Source organism: Pyrgilauda ruficollis, unplaced genomic scaffold, assembly GCF_017590135.1.
Source record: "Pyrgilauda ruficollis isolate IOZ18807 unplaced genomic scaffold, ASM1759013v1 scaffold10, whole genome shotgun sequence".
NCBI classification, from domain to species: Eukaryota; Metazoa; Chordata; class Aves; order Passeriformes; family Passeridae; genus Pyrgilauda; species Pyrgilauda ruficollis.
The window spans coordinates 801,465-824,341 of NW_024508101.1; the positions used below are offsets into that span (position 1 = coordinate 801,465).

The 22,877-nt window shown below is 52.8% G+C and overlaps 1 protein-coding gene across 1 annotated transcript in view; it reads right to left on the reverse strand.

The window, feature by feature from the left end:
* The window catches only part of GRM7 (glutamate metabotropic receptor 7), a 190,095-nt gene that overhangs the window by 35,904 nt on the left and 131,314 nt on the right, over positions 1 to 22,877 (reverse strand). The window contains exon 7 of the mRNA XM_041461946.1: positions 8,516 to 9,451. Coding sequence (XP_041317880.1) covers positions 8,516 to 9,451 — 936 coding nt within the window. The remainder of the gene's footprint in view (positions 1 to 8,515; positions 9,452 to 22,877) is intronic.

The following is a 22,877-nucleotide window of genomic DNA, read 5'->3' on the forward strand; positions in this document are numbered from 1 at the left end:
TCATTTTGGAGGAAAAGGCTGAAAGAGGGTAGGTTTAGATTAGATATCAGAAAGAAATTCTTACCATGAGGGTGGGCAGCCCTGGCACAGGTGCCCAGAGCAGCTGGGGCTGCCCTGGATCCCTGGCAGTGCCAAGGCCAGGCTGGACACTGGGGCTGGAGCACCTGGGACAGTGGGAGGTGTCCCTGGGACAGTGGGAGGTGTCCCTGCCATGGCAGGGTGGCACTGGGTGGGATTTGAGGTCCCTTCCAACCCAACCATTCCATGGATATCTGACTCCAAGGCTCAATGCTCTCTTCACCCACGGTGGTTTGGGGCAGGATGGTGCCCTGGCAGTGCCCTGGGAAGTCACTCTCTGTGACACCCATCCCTCCAAGCAAGACCTCCCCCGGCCCTTCCTGCTCCTCTCCTGGCAGTTTTCCTTGCTCCTTCCATTTTGTTCCTGTTTATTCTAAAACAAACAGAAAGAAAATCCCACTCCAGCCATGAAGGATGCTCCTTCTGCAGGGGCTGCTCCATTTGGGGCCCTTTGCTTTCATCACCCACTCACGGGAGGTGGCAGAAGTGCTCAAGGACCAATTCTTGCTGCTGAAAGCTGTGATCAAAGCAAACCCTGACTCCAGCATCCACCTTCAGCAAGGAAATTGAGAACCATCTGCATAACTCCCATTGTACTGAAGGAGCCCTCCAGGCTTTGTTGCTGATGAGCTCAGATCAGCAGCCATTATTTCTGCCTCCAAATAGCAGATTGTGTTTGTACAACACGGGCAGAGCCTGGCTGTGCCCTGCTCTCCCAAATCCGGCCTGGGCTGGCACTGTGTGCTCTGGGATGCTCTGCAGGGGGATGAACTCTGCTCCAAACAAAGCAGCAGCAGAGGGAGCCGAGGCTTTCTGCAGCAGAACTCGCCCTGAGCTCCAGCCCCCAGCCCCAGCAGAGCCCCCCATCCTCTGGCCAACCTACAGGGACAATCCTGCAGGGACTGCAGGGAGTGACCCCCAGCACCCCCCTGAGCCCCTGAAAAGGGGGCTCACCTCAAAAACGCACACTGGAAGAGGATCAGGATTGCAGGGATGTGTGAGGCCCTGTGGGAAACCACCTCATCTTTGTGATACACTTACATTAACCCTTGCATAGGCAGGAAATGCAAAATATTCATTGAAATCACAGAATCACCTCTGGGATCACCAAATCCCATCACGAACCCAGCAGCAGCACCACGCTCACCAGCACATCACCTCCTGGAGTGCCACGTTGACACTTTTCTGGACTCTAAGGATGGTTTCACCGTGCCTGTGGAAATACAGGATCACTCCCTGCACAGACATTCAAACGGACCCTCCCCTGTCTGGAGCCACTATTTCGTGATTCATTCCTTCCCAACTAACTTTGAAGAGCTATTCTGTAACTCCACAGCCACAGTTCCCATGGGTGGCTGCCCCGAGCCCAGCACTGCTCAGCGTTAATCCCAAGACGGGGCTTTGCAAGGCTGAGCTTTTCCCTTGGCTGCCTCAAGAATTCAGCAGGCTGGAAACCCCCAGCCCTGCCCAGCAGCGTGGCGTGGTCGGCGCAAGAGCTCTGCTGGGGAAATGATGTTGTCAGCCCAGTGAGCTTGACATTCAGAGATATCACAAGGCAAGCAAGGAGAAAAGTTTCATCAACACAGTAATTACTGCCCTGGACTCCACGGAGCTGCAATTATTTCCCGGTGAGGGGCTGTCAGCTTGTGCTGCAGATAAAAACTGTTGATAGGGCTGCCAGGGGCCCGTGCAGAGTTGGCTTTTCAGATGTAAAACCCTCCTGGCAATGCTACATTTTCCAAAATAAAAAAAAAAAAGAAAAAAAAAAAGGAACAAAAAAAGTATCCCCGGCGAAATCCAATTTTTCAAAAAAAAAAAAAAAAAAAAAAAAAGAAAAGAAAAAGAAAAAAAAGGAACAAAAAAAGTACGTGTCAACACTATGCATTAAACACCTACACGTTTTTTCCTTTAAAAATTGTGTTGCTTCTTAGCCTGAGGCAGTTCAGTATGCACCAGAAATTGCAGGGGAAAAAGAGACCTTCCCTCCCCACTTGTCCTTTTCTGCCATAATGGTGTGCACAGGACAGGGGCAGCTGTGGCCTGCCCTGAGCTGGTGATGCTGAGCCACGGGCAAGTGCCTCTGCCACAGCCAGGCTCACGGGTGGGAAAGCCCCAAAATGTTCCCAAATCTGCTGTTCCAGTCGAACACAGACTGCCCAGACCTGGGGCTCGTGGTGAACGGGTCACAGTGGAGACAGAGAAGCCTGAGCAGGAGCTGGGTCCAGCTGCCATGGAGGGAGGCTCAGGCTGGATTTTGGGAAAGGTTCATCCCCAGAGGGTGCTGGCACTGCCCAGGGAATGGGCACAGCCCCAGAGCTCCAGGAGCCTTTGGGCAGTGCTCCATGGATGCCCAGGGTGGGATTTGGGGGGTGTGTGCAGGGCAGGGGCTGGGCTGGATGATCCCTGTGGGTCCCTTCAGGCTCAGGGCATTCTCTGATTTCCACCTCTGTAATGCCCTCTCCTTTCTGGCTTCCATTTATGTTCCCATCTTCCAGATAATTTCCTTTTTCTGTCTCCTCAGCACAGCCGGGAATGGAAAAGGCTGGAATTAGCACAGCAAAGAGATCCCTCACTGCCAACATCAGACATCAAAGCAGCCACTCAGAGGCTTCAAAGGGACCCTGGTGACACAGCAGCCCCGTGGGGACAGGAGTGAAGCCACTTCTGCCTGAGTGTCCCCCGTGAGACAGCAGCAAAGCCCAGCGTGGCACTGCTGCTCCCTGGCAAAGAGAGCTGCTCCAGTGCCCAAACATTTCACCCCCTGGGCTGGGGGCTCCTCACCTGCCAGCTCTGCCCTCCCTGCACTCCTGGGCCAGCTCTACCTGCCTCTGCTGCTGGCACTGCTGGCTGGGGAGCCCCCCCGCCAGGTAATTATGTAGAACACGATTGTGGCCTTGGGCTCTGCCTGCTCAGTGTTTGCAATTCGATTTTACTACAAAAGTACATATTAACATTAAAGGAGCATTACAATGCAGCAAATGTGATAAAGCAGAGCCACGTTACGTGTGCCTTCTGCTTCTGTTCTTCCAAGAATCATAATCACCGTTAATTTATGGCCTTCTGAGGAGGATCTAATTACTCCAATCAGCCCCCATTTCACTCCGAGGGTGCACGTGTGCTCTTCCCTGCCTTTAAATACCTGCCTTGACTGCAGACAGACCCAGACCTGATCCCCAGTGGCCCTGCAGCCTCCCCTTGCAGGACGGGCAGGTGCCTGGGGGGACATCCCTGCCAGGACCAAGCAAAGGCAGGAATCCCCTTCCCAGGAGAGCCCTGGCTTGGGAACACAGCACTCTGGGTGATCTGTTTATTCCCAAAACGCCTTTGTTTTCCAGGACACCACTTGAGGAGCAGAGGCTCCTTCCCCAGCCATCCCTGTCCCGTCCAACTGCAGTGCCAAGCCCCTTCTCTCTGCTGCACCTGAGTGTGAGCTGTGGGACCCACAGATGCCCAAGTTTAGGCACCAAGTTTGCCATTTTTCTTTCTCTTTTGCAGCCCTGGTGGCAGAGGGAGCCGTGGCAGAGCTCCTGGTGAACACAGGGAACCAGCCCAGCCAGGAATATTCTGTATTTCCTGGGGTGTTCTCTCCCCCAGGAGCCTCAGGGGCCATAACCCAGCCCTAGCCAGGGGGTGCTGGGTCTGAGTGTCTGTCCAGGGAGCAGAGCTCCCTCCAGAGCACCAGGGAGAGGAAATCAGGAAAACAGAGACAACAGCTCCAGGACCTGGGATTCCTGTAGAACTTCAACCGCACAGATGGAAATCCTGAGCTCCTGCTTGGGGTTAAACCATTGGCAGTGGCACCCTAAAAAGCCTTTAATCTGGCTGGGCTCTGACTGGTCACAGCCTCCCTTCCCACTGGGGAGGACAATGAATGCAGGAGGCAATGAGGGAAATCTCACGGAGAACTTTACCCAGGAGCTGTGCTTAAAATTTTTGTTCAGTTCTACAGAAATTAGAATTGAAACCCTACAGACACTCAAAGGTTTTAACAAGGGTTTTTATACACTTTTCAGCAGTGTTGTTATATAAACTGATAAAAACCTAGGCCAGGATCAGTTTTGTAGTGAAGGTCATCAGCCTTCCAAAAATTCCACTGAGTATTTCACTTCTGGATTTCAGAGACCACCTAATTTCTCCTCAGTTAAAATGTGGAACTCCAGTACTCCACAAAAATGGATTTTCTTGAATACCCTGTGCTTTGAGGCTCTCCAGACCTCTCCTCTCCTCAGCCTGGAGGTCGGAGTGCAATGAGGTGAAGCTGCTCTTCAGTTCAGCCTTGACTCAGGACAATTGTAATGCCAGATCCCTGAATTCCAGGGTGTTCTCAGGGATACAGTCCAGGCTGGGTGAAATGAAGAACTTCAGCATCTGAACATGCAGATAACGAAGTGATGGGTGAAGTGAAAGTGCATCAATGAGAAATCCCTGCTATCAGAATCCTCCTTTAAACAAAAATGATAAAAAAATTGGAACAAAAGCTGCAATCCACAGTGTCCCTGTGAGAGCCCCAAATCACAGCAGATCCAGGCACATTCCCTGGGAGCCTCAAAGCCTGGTTTCCTCCACAATCCCACAGTGTGAAACTCCAACAAATGTTGCATTAAATTCCTCATAACTCCCAAATCCACATATGTAGAGTTGCTATAGCAACTGTCAGCCCAAGCCTTCCCAAGGGAGAAAATAAAAGTGTGTCCTACCTGGCTAATTGGTATTTGTGTTACAGAGAATTGAAGGGTAACTTAGTTCCACCAAAAAATAGAACAGAGACTGAAGTGCTCCTGTGCTAATGTGACATTATTTAATCTGAACAAGGACCCATTTTGCATGTGCCTTCAAATTACAGTATTTATGGAACACTCAACACAATAAGGAAAAGTGTTGCTGCCAAATATGCCTGACTTGCCCTGCTCATTGATTTGAATAAAAGGGGCACAAAATAAAAATAAAAAAATAGAGAAACAAGAAGGAAGGTGGAAGAGCTGATGGGATTAGGGACTCCAAATTTCATTACAAAACCTACAACCCCCCCCAAAAAAACCCCTCAACAGTTTACAAGTGAAAGTTATGCAAAAATAAGCTGATGGAAGGTGACAGCTCTTTTCCCTATTTCAACTTTTCCCTGTTTCTCATCACTGCAATAAATCTCCCAAGCAGGACAACCACACTGGCTGAACAATAGTCACCCCTCACTCAGAGGCACAATTAGAGCTTTTTAACTTGAAAAAAGCCCTGAAGATCGTTCAGGAGAAGAATCCCCCTGGCAGGATGTATTTCAGGAGCACACTGACAGCTCTCACTGGCTGGTAAACACATCCAGCAGTGTGTTTGTTTAATCTTAGCACAATTACTAAATAAAAGCAATCAGAGCTCTGAGGCAGCAGAACCTCTATGAAACATGAAAACATAACAATGACACCTCTGTCTCCATCAGCCCAATGACACAGTCTGAGAAAATGAGATTTTGGGGGAACATTCAGCTTCTCTGGGCACCCTGGGCCTCCCCACCCTCACAGGGTGGATTCCTTCCAGATATCCAGTCTAAATGTCCCCTCCTTCAGCTGAAAGGCACAGTGGCTTTCCATGAAGCACACACTAAAGGAAGGACCTTCCTGAGCAGGGACAGCACACGCCCTGCCCCAGGGCTGTCCTGCTCCTCCAAGCTGTCCCAGCATTTCAGGCTACAGGAGAACACAGCCCCCAGAGCTGCAGAGAGGCAGGCAGGGAGCAGGAGCTCTGACTGACAGCCATGGAAGCCCAGGGGAAGGATGAGCACATCCCTGGGATCCACGTGCTGCATCCCAACAAAGGCCATAAATCACAGCTGAGCCATACGCCGCAACCAGCCACGCGTTCTCTCCGTTCCTGATGTGGACAAACAAACAGTCGGGTGAACTCAAGCTGTTAAAAGGTCTGAAATCTGCTTTTGCCACGTGTCACCTCTCCTGCTCCTCATGGCTCATCTCCATCCTGGAGAAACTCGGATTTCTGGCCTTCCTCACACCACCCCTCCTCCCTCCACCTGCTGCAACAGCTCCTGCTTGAATTATTCACCTTTTATGAATTACCTGCAGCACATTGCTAGGGGTTTGGTGGTTTTTTTTTTTGTTGGAGGTGTTATTCCGTACCCTGAACAAGGCAGGTGTTTACAATATGCCTTCCACCAAACAACATTATGCTTGTGTTTATCGATAAAATAAAATAAATCCATCCACTGAAACCCCCAGTGTTATATATAACCCCATTCCTCAGTTTTAGAGACCGTGCTGCATGAGATTTTTCAGCAGGTGCAATTTCCATTTCAGCACAGACGTGTGTGGCTAAGCTGAGGCACAATATTTTCCAGAGGAAATATCTGACAGGAAATCAGCAGCAAGCACCAAAAAGCACAGTCCCTGCACCCCCACCCAAAAGGAGTGCCAGGAAAGGAGGAAAAGCAGCAAAGCTCCTGCAGCACGGCTCTGGACAGGACAGGGCAGGAGGGGGAAAGCCCCAGGAGGAGCACAGGGACACAGGGACAGGGACACAGGGACAGCACCTGGGGCCCTCCACACACAGCCCCTGCACAGGGGTCCCACTGGGGGCTTTCCTGGACAAGACACAGCAGCTTCCAGCCCAAGGAATGGGGATGAGCCCCAGCAGCAGAGAGCAGCCCCTGCTGTCCCTGTCCCCAACATCCCCAATGTCCCCAGGATGGAGCACAGCACACCGAGGGCTGCTTGCCCTGCCCTGTCCCACCCTCTGTGCTCTGGGTGAGATCAAGCTCATCATCATCATCATCACCATCCATCATCATCCTCCTCCCTTCTGCTGTCCTGCATGGGCTGTACAAGGACCAGGGCTCCCAGAGCCCAGGTTTAGCTCAGCCCCAGGAGCATGTGGAAACCTCAGGCTTTTGCTGCTGCACAGCCCTGAGTGCTGGCAGAGCCTTTGGACTTTTTGTGGTTTAATATCAGCCGGTTAAATCTCTGCAGACAACGACTCCAAGCACTTCACCTCCGTCCCCTGCAGCCCCACTGCCAGGCAGGAGCTGCTCAGCCCTCCTGGTGTCAGAGCAGGTACAAACAGACCCCGCTGCACTCCCAGCTGCTGCTCTCCTTATCTCACCTCAACAGGGAGAGCAGAGGCGTTTGAAGTGCTTGTGAGCCTTGGCAGGTCTCCTTTCCCACTGAAATGAATTCCCTCTGGGATGCAGTGGCTCTGGAAAGCCCAGTGCAGAGGTGAGAGGATCTGTGGGAACCTCTCTACAAGCTCTGTTCCTGCCTCTGATCCTGAGTGATCCCCTCTCATCAAACTCCCTCCTGGGTGATCCCCTCCTCCCCTGAGGCCAAACACCTGCAAATCCCTGCAGCCTCCTGAGCTGGAGAGAACGAAGCTCTGAGCAGCCCCTGAGCAGGGAAGAGCCCTGGAGCCTCAGCTGGAGCTGTCCCAAGGCCCGGGTGTGCTCCTGCAGCTGCACCTCCACAGCTGGAGTGACCTGTGCCTCCTGGAAGGGACAGCTCCAGCTGGGCTCTGAAATCTGCTCACCCCTTACAAACACAGTAAGCCATCCACAGCCCTGGGCCTGCCCCAGTGCTGTGCTCCAGAACAAACGCAGAATGGAAACAGAGGAGGAAAAAGGACCAAGAAGCCAAAGGTCCCACGAGAAGTGCGGGTTCAGGCTCTGGAGACAACAGATGGATGTGCTGCCACATCCATGCAGGGGCTGGGAGCATTTGAGGCAGGTGAGGATGTCTGGATCCAGGGCACCACAGGTAAGGCTGTGGCAGCAGCTTCCTCCAGGCTGGGCTGGGGTGGAGGGGTAAACCAGACTGACAGCAGTTCAGGACAGCCCAGTATCGCCACTGCCTCTAAATACTAGACTTGGGGGTGTTTGCCAAATCCCTCTGAAAGGACAGCTTTTCTCCAGGGAGAAGTGAAAGTGAATCTGCATGGTGGAGCATCAGCTGGAGCCACTGGGCTCAGCCACGGGAGCTCAGGACAGGCCCTTTACACCGTGGTGTAAATGTGTCCTGGGGCTGTTCTGTGAGCACAGCACTCATCAGACTCCACACTGCCCTCAGGGCTCAGGTCCAGAGGCACAGGGGCCCACCTGAGTATTTTTTTGACAGTTCTCTTGCTTACATCTTGTATTCAAAATGATTTAGTTAGGAGATGCCTCTTTGTGGGTAATATGACAGCTAATTCCCACTTATCCTACTGTAAAGAAACAATTGAAATAGATGCAACAATAAAACTAATGGCTAACGTGATTGCTATTGATCATTTGCCGGTTTTTAAAATGGATGGCCCACGAGCTAAACGGGGAAGGAAAACAGTGCCACAGATTGCCTGTGAGTGAGGAACGAGCTGACTGGAGAGCTCAGCTGGAAATCCACGGACAGCTGACCACCAGCACGTGGCTACAACCACAGTGAATCCTGGGTGCACTCTCACCTACCTTTTCAGCTGACTGGGCAGTGCCAAAAAATATTGGAATGAAGGCAAGCCATACTATACAGGTAGTGTACATAGTGAATCCAATGGGTTTGGCTTCATTAAAATTCTCTGGGACCCCCCGAGTCTTGATGGCATACACAGTGCACGTCACCATGAGCAGAATGCTATAACCCAAGGAACAAATGATTTGTAGATCCGTAATGTCACACTTGAGAACTCCTCTGGCCTGGTCGGGGTTCATAGTTTTCTGCTCATCATAATCTATGATGATGTTGGGCGGGTCAACTGCAAACCAAATGAAGACCCCCAGCAGCTGCACCGATATCAAGCTGGAGGTGATGGCCAGCTGCGAGGTGGGGCTGATCAGCCGCGGCGCCGTCACCGACTTCTTGCCCTGCTCGAAGATGCGGTAGATGCGGTTGGTCTTGGTCAGCAGCGCCGCGTAGCTGATGCACATGCCCAGCCCCAGGAAGATCCTGCGGAAGGAGCAGACGGCCACGTCGGGCTTGGCGATCATCAGGAAGGTGATGATGTAGCACAGGAAGATGCCGGTCAGCAGCACGTAGCTGAGCTCCCGGCCCGAGGCCCGCACGATCGGCGTGTCGTTGTAGCGGATGAAGGTGGCCATGACGAAGATGGTGGCGATGATGCCCAGCATGGCCAGGAAGACGGGGATGACGGCCCAGGGCGAGTGCCACTCCAGCTTGATGATGGGGATGGAGCGGCAGCCGGTGCGGTTCTCGTTGGGCCGCTCGTTGTAGGAGCACAGCAGGCAGGTGACCTCGTCGGCCTGGTACTGGTAGCCGTCACACAGCTCGCAGTGCCAGCAGCACGGCATGCCCTTCACCATCTTCTTCCTCTCGCCCGGCCGGCACGGCTGGCTGCACACCGAGGGGGGCACGGCACGCACCCCCCCTCCCCACTGCATCTCCTCGATCTGTGGGACAGGACACAAACAGGCTTGGGGTTAGGCCTGGCTTAGGGCTGGTTTAGGCCTGGCTTAGGGCTGGCTGCACATCGAGGAGGGCACAGAACACACGTCCCTGCCCCACTGCATCTCCTGGATCTGTGGGACAGGACACAAACAGGCTCAGCATTAGGCCTGGCTTAGAGCGGGGTTAGGGCTGGCTGCACACCAAGGGGGGCACAGAACACATGTCCCTGCCCCACTGCATGTCCTCGATCTGTGGGACAGGGACACAAACAGGCTCGGGGTTAGGCCTGGCTTAGGGCTGGTTTAGGCCTGGCTTAGGGCTGGCTGCACACCGAGGGGGGCACAGAACACACGTCCCTGCCCCACTGCATATCCTCAATCTGTGGGACAGGGACACAAACAGGCTGGGGGTTAGGGCTGGCAGCCACAGACGTGAGCTGGGAATGAAGGGAGGGGGCTCAGGGGAGCCCCAAAACACAAACCCCGAGCGGATAAACTTCCCATGGGCAGAGTCCTGGAACCACACCCCGGTGCCTCTGTGTGGGGCTCTGGCTCCTAGCTGTGCTCACTGCCTCCATTTCTCATTTCCATTTCTCGTTAAGTCTGGTGGAATGACATCCAAGCCCAGATAAACCACGAGAGTGAAAAGCTGTTCTTTCATGAGAATCAGTAACAACACTGCAAACCTCGAGGGAAGGCAGGACTTACACTTGCAAGGCTGCTTCCCACAAACCTTGGGGCTTCTTACCGAGACAGAGCAGAGATCTCCTTTCCTGGAAGTGCTACTGACCAGGGAAGATTTGAAATGAGGGGGGAATGTTTTCTGTAGGGCATGGGATCACTGAGAATGGGGGAAGGTCTGCTATATGAGCCAGGTGAGAAATATGAAGGACAAAGAAAATGGTCATCACTGAAAAATGCAATAATTAGATAATATTTCATTTCAAAGTCACATTCAGCTTTTGAAATACCACATGTGCTTCTGGGAATGCAAATGATAAATGGTTACATTAAATACATGGAAAGTCTCACTTACTCTGCAGTCTGGAGAATCCTGAACTCCAAGGCAGGCAACAAAGGCTCCCAAGTACTGTGGAAAACGGGGCTCACAAATCATTTCCAGCTCTGCCTGACTAAAGCCACTCACCAGCTTCCAAGAGCAAGGAAGGTTTGGCATTGGAGCCCCAGTGAAACAGTCCAGACTGGAAGCCTGGGATGGCCCTGGCATTGCCAGCACCAGTTACCAGCCCAGCAGCACCTCAGTGGCTCCAGCAGCTGCTGTGTGTGTGTGTGTGTCCTTTCCAAACATCAAACCTGATCCCCGGGATAGATGTGAGTAAGTGTCATTAAAAACAACATTGCAGCTGTTTTTCCTTAGGTCACTTAAATGTTGCGAGAAAGTGCTCTTGCAACTAACAGAAAAACCGGGGGTTTTAATGTAGAACCTTGAATTTCAGTCCAGGGTAAGGGAATTTATTCTTCCCAGCCCAAGAGGCAGCCAGACATTGCACCCAGAGCGAGCCAACAGTGTCACAGCCTGAGCTGCACCCTTGGCAGCTCTGTGCCCAGGGACACCAGGAGCCCCTGACTGCAGCCCTGGCAGCTCTGGGGAGGATGTTCTCCTGCTCCCACACATCCCCCATCCCGAATGCCTCCAGAAGAGGGACTGGATCCACTCACAATATATATTCTCATTATGTTCACTATAGAACAAACATTAACAAGAAATGCTTAGTCTGTCTCGTAAGGCCTAATGTAATTGTTCATTTTAATGAATAAAGTAACTCAATATCTGTGGATAATTCAAATATTGTTGCTTTGCTTCCCTCTGCCACAAACATTTCCATAATAAGCCATTTGTTCTGAACTTAATTGTTTCGTGCAATGTTTGATTAAAATAAAAATCAGTACAAAAATAATTACATTAGTGGTAATTAACCTACTCAGGGAAGAAAATAGCCACGTTCCTGATCCCACTTTCATAATGATGGTGCCATTAATTTCACGGACACACAGAACCCAGCGGCGAGGACTGGGCTCAGATTTATTGCCACCTCCAGACTGCAGCTCCTACCTCAGCACTTCAGACTATATTTGTGTATATTCCACTTCGCAGACAGCAATATTTGCATGACTTAGCTCTTCAGGCTCAGCTATTAATGTCTTGTAATTAGTTTCTAAATCCAGGGATTTGCCATGATAATGGTTTTAAGCTAAGAATATGTCAATAACACATCCTCAGCAGAGTCTTCTGCAAAATATCAACTGAAATCCCTTCAAGAGATAACAGTGATGATAAGCCAGAGTGCCAGAGAGGCTGCAGAGCTGCTCCATGCCTGGCCCAGACTGGTGCTGCACTCACACTGGAGCTCCTTTTCATTTCCCTGCCTGCAGGGAGTGCTGGGGAAGCCTTGCCCAGCACTGAGCCTGCAAGGGGTGGGGGCAAACCCCACCAGTTCTGGCTTGTGCCAAACAAATCCTGCACTGAGCAGGGCAGGCTTAACACCTCTGCAGGATAACACAGAATTCCCAGAGCCTCCAAAGCCCCTCTTGAAACAGAAGGATTGTTCCTGCAGCAGCACGTGAGCTCTGGGAAGGGCCATGTCCCTGTGCCTGCTGTGGGAACTGACACTGCTCCATCCCATCCCATCACCCCATTATCCCATCCCATTTTCCCATCCCAGCTCACCCATCCCATCCCATCCCCTTATCCCATCCCATCCCCTTATCCCATCCCATCCCCTTATCCCTTTATCCCCTTATCCCATCCCCTCCCTGGGGTCCCCACCACGGTCCCAGCCCAGCCCCTGGGTGCTCCCTGCTCCTCCCAGAGCTGCCCTCAGCCCTGCTCTGCCACCCCAGAAGGAGGCAGAGCTCTCTCCCACCTGCTCCTTGGTGCTCCCACAAGTACAATTCTTAACTCTCCTTTACTTCCCTTTCATTTCTACTCTTCCTTTGTCTTTTGTTGAGTATTTGTCACCTTTTTTTAGCAACTTACTGCTCTGCCCCAGCAGCACTGAGAGTTCTCTGAGCACTCAGAGCACCACCTTTAATGAGATCCAAGGGCCATTTGTTCTACATTAAAGCAAGGACATTTCCAGCACACCACTGATGTAGAGAAAAATGCTTAATCCACAGTTTTTGCAAAAAAATGCTTATTATTATACATTTCTGTTGACACACAATAAAATGGAAAATTAATTATTTTAATGCTTTTATATCTGCCTACAGCTTTGTGTTGTCTTCTCACTAATGGAAGGGGGTGGGCCATGCATCTTCAGTATTCATCCTGCAGCCCCTGCATAATATTTTTTTTAATTAAAATAGAGCATGTGCCTCCAAATGTGCATTTATAACACACAGTCCTTGTCTCTTTAAATTGATTGGTTAGGGCAAAACTATCTTCTGAAAGCAGAGCTAATCCAAGGCAACTTTTTATCCTAAAGTGGCTTAGAATGAGGGAAAATCTGAATCACCACAGAATCCCAAACTGGTCTGGACATCAAAGGCCACCCAGTGCCACCCTGCCACGGCAGGGACACCTCCCACTGTCCCAGGGTGTCCCAGCCCCAGTGTCCAGCCTGGCCTTGGCACTGCCAGGGATCCAGGGCAGCCCCAGCAGGGATTTTTCTGTGCAGGGTGACAGGACAGCCCCAGGCAGGGCACAGAGCAGCTCAGCAGCTGCAGTCAGACTCGAGTCCCTAAGTGCTCCCAGTGCCCCACAGCTGGGGAGCCCAAGCCCTGGAGAACAAGCCTGGATGACAATGGCCAATCCAGAAGCAAATCCAGGAATTCTGGTTTTTCTCCTGAAAACTCCTTTTCAGAGTCTTTCATGGCACAGCCATGAGTTGACCTTACTTAAGGTTTGAGGAAAGGATTAGCCCTTTATCTTTGTTTATCTCTTATGAGCCAATAACTTCGTATTTTCTCTGTTATTTGTGATTGTGGAAAAGTTCTGCTTCTGCCAAAGCCAACACACAGCTCCCAGTCTGGAAAGGGCAGTGGGGAGAGGGAAGCAAGCTCGTGTGTGTCATTTGGAGAGCATTCCTCTTGGAGAGCCTCCCAGCCCAGAAATGCTGGCACTTATTTATCCTCCTTATTCCCCAGCTGGTTCAAGGACCAGTATTTTCCAGTCACATTGTTTGGTGCTGGTTTTCCCCTCCTGAAGCCTCAGCATCAATGGACAGTGATTTCCTCATCACATCTCATGTGCAAGGCAGAACAACACAGGGCAGGGAAGGAGGATGAAAGAAATACAAAATACTGAGGGAAATTCAGTACCCAGCTCATTTAGGCCCTAATTAGATTGCAGCAGTGATATTAATAACACTAATAATATTAAATTATCCTGCTCAGGTTGTGCTCAGCCAATTGGGCCCTAAAAGAAGTGCAGATGAGCACAGAAAATGAAGAATGGCTGGTGGCAATGCACACTGCCAGGGCAGCAGCTGCCTCCCAGGGCAGGGAATTTTCTCCCCACACACAGGGGGGATCCTGCAATCCCTCTGCAAAAACCCTGCAGGGGGCAGGTGGGACTCACCCCAGGCAAGGGGCACCCCGAGCTCCCAGCCTGGGCTGAGGGAGGAGAAAAGCCTGTCCCACCCCTTCCAGCTGCATCTTGGGGAGGAAAAGGCCAAAACCTGCTCTTGCAAAGGGAGCTGAAGGCTGTGCAGCCCTTCCCCAGTCAGTCAAACACAGGCACTGCTAAAGCAGCACGAAATCCCTGAAATCCCCATGAGCACTGGGCAGCAGCTGCTGGGTGCTGCTGCTCAGCCAGCCCCAGACCCCCTGGCCAGGTAAAGGTGGGATGAACCAGCAAAAAGAAGGGCCTCCCGTGGGAATCACCCCAGCAGCATCTGCACAGAATGTACCTCTTCAGTTTGGTGGAACAAAAACCACACAGAACAGGAAAACAGAGCAAACAAAGGCTTCCCCTCAAGTTGTGTCAGAGCAGACTGAGGACCCTTTGCAGCTGTTTTTAGGGGCCATTGTTGTCCACCATGTGAACAATTAGCTGGGGACACCTTGAATTCCACATGCTACCTCTGATTTTACAGTCCTGCTGCCAGCCACAGCGAGTCCTTCAGAAATCAGTATTCAAGGACATTGAAACAGAGATTATTTCTGGCCCACTCAATGCATGTGGCCTGCCAGGAACCTCAGTGCTCTGCTAAAAATGCTGGAAACTCCGAGGACTGCTCCTCACATGGGCCTGATGTGAGCAGAGCTTTCAATCAGCCTTTGTGGCATTTCTCTCTCCTCCCTAAAGCAAACAGGCACGACGTGACACATCTGTCATCACTGCTGCTCCGCCACCCTCGGCACTGGCATCGGTGTGGGACCAAAATTTCATTTTGCAAAACACAGCTGGGTCATGTTTGGGACCTGCAGGAGCAGCTCTAAGCCAGGAGTTCCCAGAGCTGTTCATACAGTTTACTAAAGGAGTTCACTCGCAAATTTGATCAACACAAATGGAGACAAAGCAGCAAGCTGTGGCTGCTGTTAATTGTCACCAGACTCCTGGCACCACTGGCAGGTGCCAGCCCCTGATCTGCCATTAAATCTGGGGCAGCTGAAGCCCCAAAGCTGCAGTCCTGCTGAGTGGCCCAGGCCTGGCAGGGAGTGCCAGGCTCTCAGCACTCGCAGGGACAGGGATGTTCAGCACTCACCTCCTCCCAAGCAGACAAACAAGAGGTGAGAAAGGAGGCCCCAAAGAAGGGAACAGCACAGCTGCCTCGGGGTGCCCTGGCCTCTCCAGACACAAACCCCACACTGCTGAGCACTCCTCCCAGACAGAAATCACTCTCACACTGCCAGGGAAAAGCCACAAGTGCCTTTGATCCAGAGGCACAGAGCCAGTCATTATCGTGCTGAAGTTCCTGGACTCTCCTCTCCTGCAGAGCCTGGCCCTTGCCCACAGCACTGCCCACACAGCCCCACACACCTCCAGTGGGGAGCGCAGGGACAAACAGAATGTTCTCCATCCAACCTCCCTCGCCAGGGCAAGGACAGACACAAAGGAACCATCTGCTGCCACCTGCATGCCCCTGGGGATGAGCCCCAGAGGTGACCCCAGGGAGGGCTGGGACGAGGGGAACAGGGATGGAAACACTGGGCAGAACTCAGCTGAAGGGCCAGTGGGTCTGCCTGGGAGCCTGAGCTGCCTGCTGGGCTGGCACTGAGTGCCCCATGCTGCTGAGGGTGCTGCTCCCACGCTCCCCTGGCACTGTGGCAGCAGGACAGCTCTGGGGCACAGCTGAGCTGCTCTGCTCTCCACAGCTGGGTGAACTCCTCCAGACACAGCAAAGCACATCTGCCACTGAAGAGCCTCTTCCCGCTTTCAGATATTAAATAAAGAATATTGCACCCTCAATAATGCACAAACTGACATTGTTACTCCTGCCAAAAGCAACCAAACATGTTCATTAGCCATAAAATATCCCACAAAGCATTTGCTCTTGAATATATTTGCTGACAAAACTACATTAGCCTCACAAAAAGGCTTTACAGAAGGGTGTGTAGGCACAGAACCAGCACCTCTTTCGAAGGCCAGGTGATTTATTTGTTAACTCCCATTTCGTACATAACTCATTCTCAGAGTGTGTCTGCCTGCAGCTCGTGGGCATGGAGGGAACAACACAAGACAAAGCAAAATCTCAAGTCACATCTTCTGCTACATAATTTTTTTTTTTGCCATTATAGCTTTTATGAGCTCCTTACACTGCAGCTTTCTCCTGTCCTTAGCACACGTGTGATCCATCTCAGCCTGCTTTCCCTCAGTGTTTATACCCCCACAACACTTTCCCCTGGGACGTTCCCAGAGCTGCAGCAGGACCCCAGACCTGCTCTGCCCTGCCAGAGCTGGTGGAGCTGAGCTCCTCACCTGCCCTGGCTGCTGCTCTCACCCTGCTCTTACTGCCTGGGCCAAGGGTCAGTACCACAGAGAAAATGGCATTTCACATCCTCAGTGCTGAGCCCGAGCTGCTTTGCAGAGCGAGGGGTGACATTTAACCATGGCCCTGCTGTGGTGGTACAGCACAGACCTGCAGGGACAGCGTGCCCTGGCTGTGGGAGCTGCAGCTCCTGCCCGGCCCAGGGGGCTCCCTTCAGCTGTTCTGAGCCTGTGTCCCTGTCTGCTGAATCCCCTTCCAGCAGCCAAGGGCACCGAGCCCATCTGCAGGGCCACAGCCCCTGGTGTCACCCCAAGGCCCAGTCACAGCTTGGGCAGGACCTGGGTGCTTTCAGCCAGTGCCTCCCTCCTGGAGCAGCAGCAAGCAGCATATGGTCATTCAGCAGGCCAGTGGTGTGAAAAATTCCCTTCCGCTGCCTGGGAGCTAATGCTGCAAGTGCAGATAATTAAAGGTGTTTGTGCCGGTCACGGCTGACATGAGCAGTGAGAGATTGCAGAATGTAACGAGGGAACAAAACAAACAACATCCATTACTGCAGCACACGGCGGGCGTGGGGGCCACGGCGTGGCCCTGGGAGCAGCTCTGGAGCCCAGGGATGCAGTCACCCTTCAGCCCCTCCCTGGGGTTACAGAGCCAGGAGCTGTGCCACAGGCTGCAATTCCTTCTGCAAGGACTGCACTGAGCAGCATTAACGCTGGGAAGCAATCCCCACCACTGCACACACCCCAGCCTGGGATTGGGACTGGGACTGTCACCACGTGTCACTGCTGTGGCACCTGCAGGGACAGGAGCAGGGCAGCGGGAGATGCAGAGTGTCCCTCACAGTGCCAAAACCAGAAACTCCATCTACCCTGGACACATTCTGCTCCAAAGGAAAAACCCAAAACCCAGCAGCAAACCCAAGAAAACAAGGAACAGAAGTCAATTTGAACACGTTATTTTAGACAAATACCATCTGTTGGCAGAATATTCCTGAGCAGCAAACATCACTGAAGAGGTGCTTGGATCCAATTCCAATTCGAATATTTTATCAAAAAAGGCAGGTACAGCCAGGTCTCTTGCCAGCAGGTTCGACAGTTAATTACTCTCTTCACCAGCTCACTATTCATAACATTTATTTCCAAAATCCCTAACAGAGATGTTTATGGCATGTAAATTGATTAGTCTGAGCCCAAACAGATTCAGGAGGTGTTGAAGTGAGCAGGTTCCACATAAATTGCACAGAGGATTACAGAGTTACTCAATGTGCTTCTGTTTGTGGGGAGAAAAGGATTGCAGGGTGGAATTTCCATCCTGTCTGTGTCAGTGACCGTGGTGTCCCTGTCCCTGTCCCTGCTGCTGTCCTGCCAGCAAAGGCTCCCCCTGCTCGGGGGCAGCACTGACCCCCAGCTCACCCCAAACCCTGAGCTACAGGGACGTTCCTGATTCCAAGCAAGACTTTATTTCACACTCTGCTCCCCAGGGCAAAGAGCAGCTCCCAGCTGCTTGCCCAGGGAATTATCCAGGAGCCCAGGGCACGATCAGGGGAGCTGGGTCCATGAACAGCTGTGTCCATGGAACCCACTGCTCATTGTCAATCCCATCCATCTCCCAAGCACTCTGGCAGGGCTGCAGCCACATGTCCCTGGCTGCTGGGGCACATCAATAAAAGGGGAGGCACTGGCAGCAGCCCTGGGGGTCTGGGAGGCTCTGGGGAAGCACACCCTGTCCCAAACCCCTCTGCTCCACTCCCCTGAGCTCCAGGCTCAGGCACACCCAGCAAACAAGGCAGCTCTCCTCCTTTATCCCTGCATGCAGTGTCCTCAGGCATCTCTGATGTGTACCTGGCTCTGCCTGCAAACCAAGTAACGAGAGGGAAGGCTCAGCTTTATCTGAGCTCACAGCGGGCCCTGCCCGATGCTCGGCAAGGAATCCCCACGGTGTGACAGGGACAGGACAAGGTGTGTCCGTGCCCAGGCAGGATTCTCCTCCTGCAGCCATGCTGAAGGTGGGCTGCAGAGCCCCAGGGAGTGCCCTGTGCCCCGTGAGGAGCCAGCACAGAGCTGGAACACGGCGTCTGACACGGCGGAGACACCGCTGCAATTAACCCGCGACATGGTGCACCCAGTGCAGACACTAATGGCCTTATTACAGCATTAATTAGACAATCAGACTGAAAAACAGCCCCACGTCAGCTGGCTCCAGGAAGATCGCCCTCCCCAGTGGCAAATAAGCAGGTCTCAGGGAAGCACCTCAGGGCCCCAAGGTGGGATGAAGGACAGGGCAGTGTCCTGCCTGTGTGGAGCTGGGGATGGCCAAGGGGACCCCACAGCCCCTCAGGGCCCCAAGGTGGGATGAAGGACAGGGCAGTGTCCTGCCTGTGTGGAGCTGGGGATGGCCAAGGGGACCCCACAGCTCGGCTGGGTGCCCCCACACAGAACAGGGCCAGCAGCCCTCCCCAGGCAGAGCTGCCCTGTGGGGTCCAGCCAGCACCTCCAGCCCACCTGGCAGATCCCAGCACCCCACGGATCCCAGGAGCAGCTCGTGTCCACGGGCAGGAGCCCGGGCAGGTCTCTGCAGCCTCAGCACAAGGCCAACACCTGGAAACAACAATTTCACAGGGAATGTTTCCTTTACCTATTGATTTTGACAGTTCTGGGATACTTGCACAGGGAATGAGGTGGGGAAACATAATAAACCTGGGACCTGCTGAGTTAACTGTGCCTGGAGAAAGAGAAGCAATATCACCAAATTTCCCAGGAGAACCTGTGCTTCCTCTAGGAGCTATCCATTTCTTCCTCCTTCAGGCACATCAGTTCCTCCAGGAGAGATGTGTTTGTGTTTGTGTCAGGCACCTCCAAGCATAAGAAGCTGCATTTTTAGGAGCCAGCACTGTATGGGAGCTGCTCAGGCAGCTCCTCACATTCCTCCAGTGCCCCTTCTCCAGCAGCCCCAGAGGCTGCCCTACAAACAGCTCACACAGCAAGGACACCTCCCGAGCTGAGATGGGGCACAGCAGGGCACAGAGGGGTTCACAGAGGGGTTCATTCCTCCTCTGACATCCAGAGAGGCACAAGGAGCTCCACGTGGGGGCAGGACCTGTCTCCTGGCCACGCTGCCCTCAGCCATCCTCCCCATTCCCTGCTGCTGGAACCACCAAAGCCTTGGGTGCAAAGGAAAACCCAGCCTAAGAACAACTGAAAGGAGCCATTGGAAAGGCAAACCAGCCAAAAGCCAGCTGCTCCACAACACTCCTCATCCTGCCCAGAGCAGACTGGCTCCTCTTCACCAGCAGCACCTCTGGATTTGAAACATCAAAGCTCCAGGCAGTCCAAGCAGCTCTGGTAAGGCTGAAGCTGCCCTGGGGCACGGGTGCAGCCACCCAGAACCCCAGGCCTAGGTTAAAGCCCAGCTCTCCCGTGCCAGAACATCTCTCTCCAGCCTGAGTGCATGGGCTGTACCTCTCCTCCCACTCCCAGGGGTCACGGGGCTGTGCTGCAGCAGGAATGCAGCTGGCCAAGCTCTGAGCCTGAAATCAGGGCAGCAGGATGTGAACCACAAACCCTGCAGCCCAAATCTGCCTGCCAGTGAGGAGGGGGGCAGAGCTGGCACAGTCCTCACCAAGGAGAGGGGGGACCTGCCCTTCTCTGCCCCAGGGTGGGAGATGGGTGGGCACTCAGCTCCACACCCTTGCTGCAGGGAGAACACAGCACTGCAGTGCTTGGCATGGAATGCTGGCCAAGCCTTTAAAATCAGACATCTGCTCATTTCATCCTTGCATGGACACCTGACACACAGCCAAAACTGGCACTGCCCGTGCACTGGGTGCTGGGCAAAGCTTGGGCTGACTGCTGCCAAGCAGGCAAAGGAAGAGGGGGTGATGGCACTGCCCTCACATCAGTTGTGATGTCCCAAGTTTGCTGCAGTGAAAAGTCATCAAATGTTTTGTTATCTGACCCGAGATCCAGACAGCCCCAGGTAATTCACAAAGCCAGGTTTATCAACAATAAGAACACAGAGCAGATTTGAGGAGTCCCAAGGAAGTTGCTACAGCTCTCCTCAGTCTGTCTGCTAACACAAGCAAGAGAGAGAAAACTGAAACAGAAGTTACTCTGCAATCTAACATGGAAAGATCAGGTTCAGCTCTCCAGATTAATCCAGATTAATCCAGATTAATCCAGCCTGTGGCCACCATGCCCCAAAAAGTACCAGGAATGGGAAATGACCTTTGTTGAAGGCACCCACAAGAGACTGCACAGCAGCAGCCTGCCAGAGGAATCCACAGTGAAACATTTCTGCTCCTTCCTGGAATGAGGATGATGACAAAGAAGAAAATACTGACTCACCTAGCTGGTGTCCTGCAGCTGCTGCCCTCCTGTCCCTGGGTCTGCTGGGTCCTTACCTTTGAGGCTGTGCAGAGCTCTCCCCATTCCCAGGGACATGCAGACACCCAGGAGTGACCAGGATTCCCCTGGGACACAAAGCACCACGGCAGAGCTGCCCTCCTCAAAGCACCCAGCACCCCTGGCTCCCCCCTCTTGTGATGTATTTGAGAAATAAGAACTGGGAAAACATCCCCTGAAGAGTTATTGCTGCAATAATTACTGGAGACAAATCACATCCTCTGGTAGCTTTCCCTGGGATGCATTTAATGGAATTTATTTTGGTTATTTCCAGGAATCCTTGACTTCTCTAGACTCCACAATTGTCCTTATTATTGTAAGAAATAATCCAATAATACAAAAGGGACTCTCTTAGATACATATTTGTGAGAGAAACTGGGACACTTGAGTGATTAGAAGGGAAGTCAGGGAGAGAATCTCAACTACTGATATGACCCTGTGGCCATGAGGCTGCAAGGGTGAGGAAAGAGGTCTATTTATGGAAACATTTAACACAACAACAGGAATACAAATCAAGCTCCATTAATTTCACTTTAAATTTTAATGGGTCAGGATGTGCAGTTTACATAAAGAAGGATTTGCTTAATAAAATATTAATATTTTTTGCTAAAAGAACTGTAAATTGCAAGTTAATATAGGTTTCCTTATATAGAACATCAAAATTCAAAAAGCACTGAAAGAGCAAATCAAACACAGAAAATAAAAATGAGCCAAAATTCAAGGAGAGTGAAATACTGTGTGTGATCAGCCTCCAAGAGTGGACCCTCGGTGACCACATCATTTCCTTGATTTAACAAAAACCAGGAGAACATTCAAAATAGAATGTGTGGGGCCTTTGTTTCCACGCCAGGGCACGGCTGTGACCCCTGAGGGCAGCCCAGGGCTTGTGTCCCAGGCACGGAGGGCTGGGGGAGCTCCAGTGTCCCCACAGGCCACAGGGCCAGCCCCAAGTGCAGCGTGTGACAGCGGGTCCAGAGAGAGCTGGGCTGGAGCACCCCCTGGGCCACTCTGGGGTCACTGTGGGGCCACTGTGGGGTCACCTTCTGTGCCACCTCCTGTGTCACCGTGGGGTCACTGTGGGGTCACTGTGGGGTCACCTTCTGTGCCACCTTCTGTGCCACCCCTGGATCACTGTGGGGTCACTGTGGGGTCACCCCTGGGTCACCTCCTGGGTCACTGTGGGGTCACCTCCTGGGTCACCTTCTGTGCCACCTCCTGTGTCACCATGGGGTCACTGTGGGGTCATCCCTGAGTCACTTTCTGTGTCACCCCATGGGTCACTGTGGGTTTACCCCTGGGTCAACCCTGGGTCACCTCCTGGGTCACCTCCTGTGTCACCCCCTGGGTCACTGTGGGGTCACCCCCTGTGTCACCCCAGTGTGTCCTGGCCGCCTCTGTGTCACACAGCCTGTCCTGTCACCCTCCCAGAGGCCCTCTGGCAGCAGAGGCAGAGAGCAGCCACCACACAGCGAGGGTTGCCGACGCTCCTGGGCCGGGAAGGCCGGCTGAGGGAGGAAAGGCTGCTCCCACCGATAGCCAGGAACACCTCCACCCTCCTCAGGCCGTGTGGCTGCAGGGCCCCGGGGAGCTGCAGTCCGTGTCTCCTGGTAACTCCCCAGGGAGCCAGGCAGGAGGTGAAGCTGGCACCGGGAAGCCGAGGCCCAGTGCACAAAGCCAGCAGGGATCCCAGGCCCGGGCAGGGCCAGGCCGGGCCAGGCGGGCTCAGGCTGACACGCTCCCCAGCTGTGCCACCCACCAGTGCTGGGGGATTTTTTTCTGGGAAACATCAAAGTGTGTTTGAGCACCTGCTCCTATGTGCCAGTTTTCCTTTAAGCATCATCCCAGAAAGGGCACCTCACCCACACGGATTCAAAACACCACTGGAAGAGTGACTCACTCCGAAAACATTTCGTTCCAGCTTTCCAAAGACCAGAAAAACCAAAAAGCATCTGCAAGCGAAAGCCCAGCGGTTTCACACTACACCAAATCACAGCTTCATTTCCCCAGCTGGCAACCAGGGCCTGCAGACACGCAGCAGTAATAAAATTTGCATGAGCACCTCGTGTCCCTGCTAGTCTGAGGAGCTTTGGCTCTCTGGCTACGGGGAGAAGCTGCAGGACAGAGGAGAGGGAGACA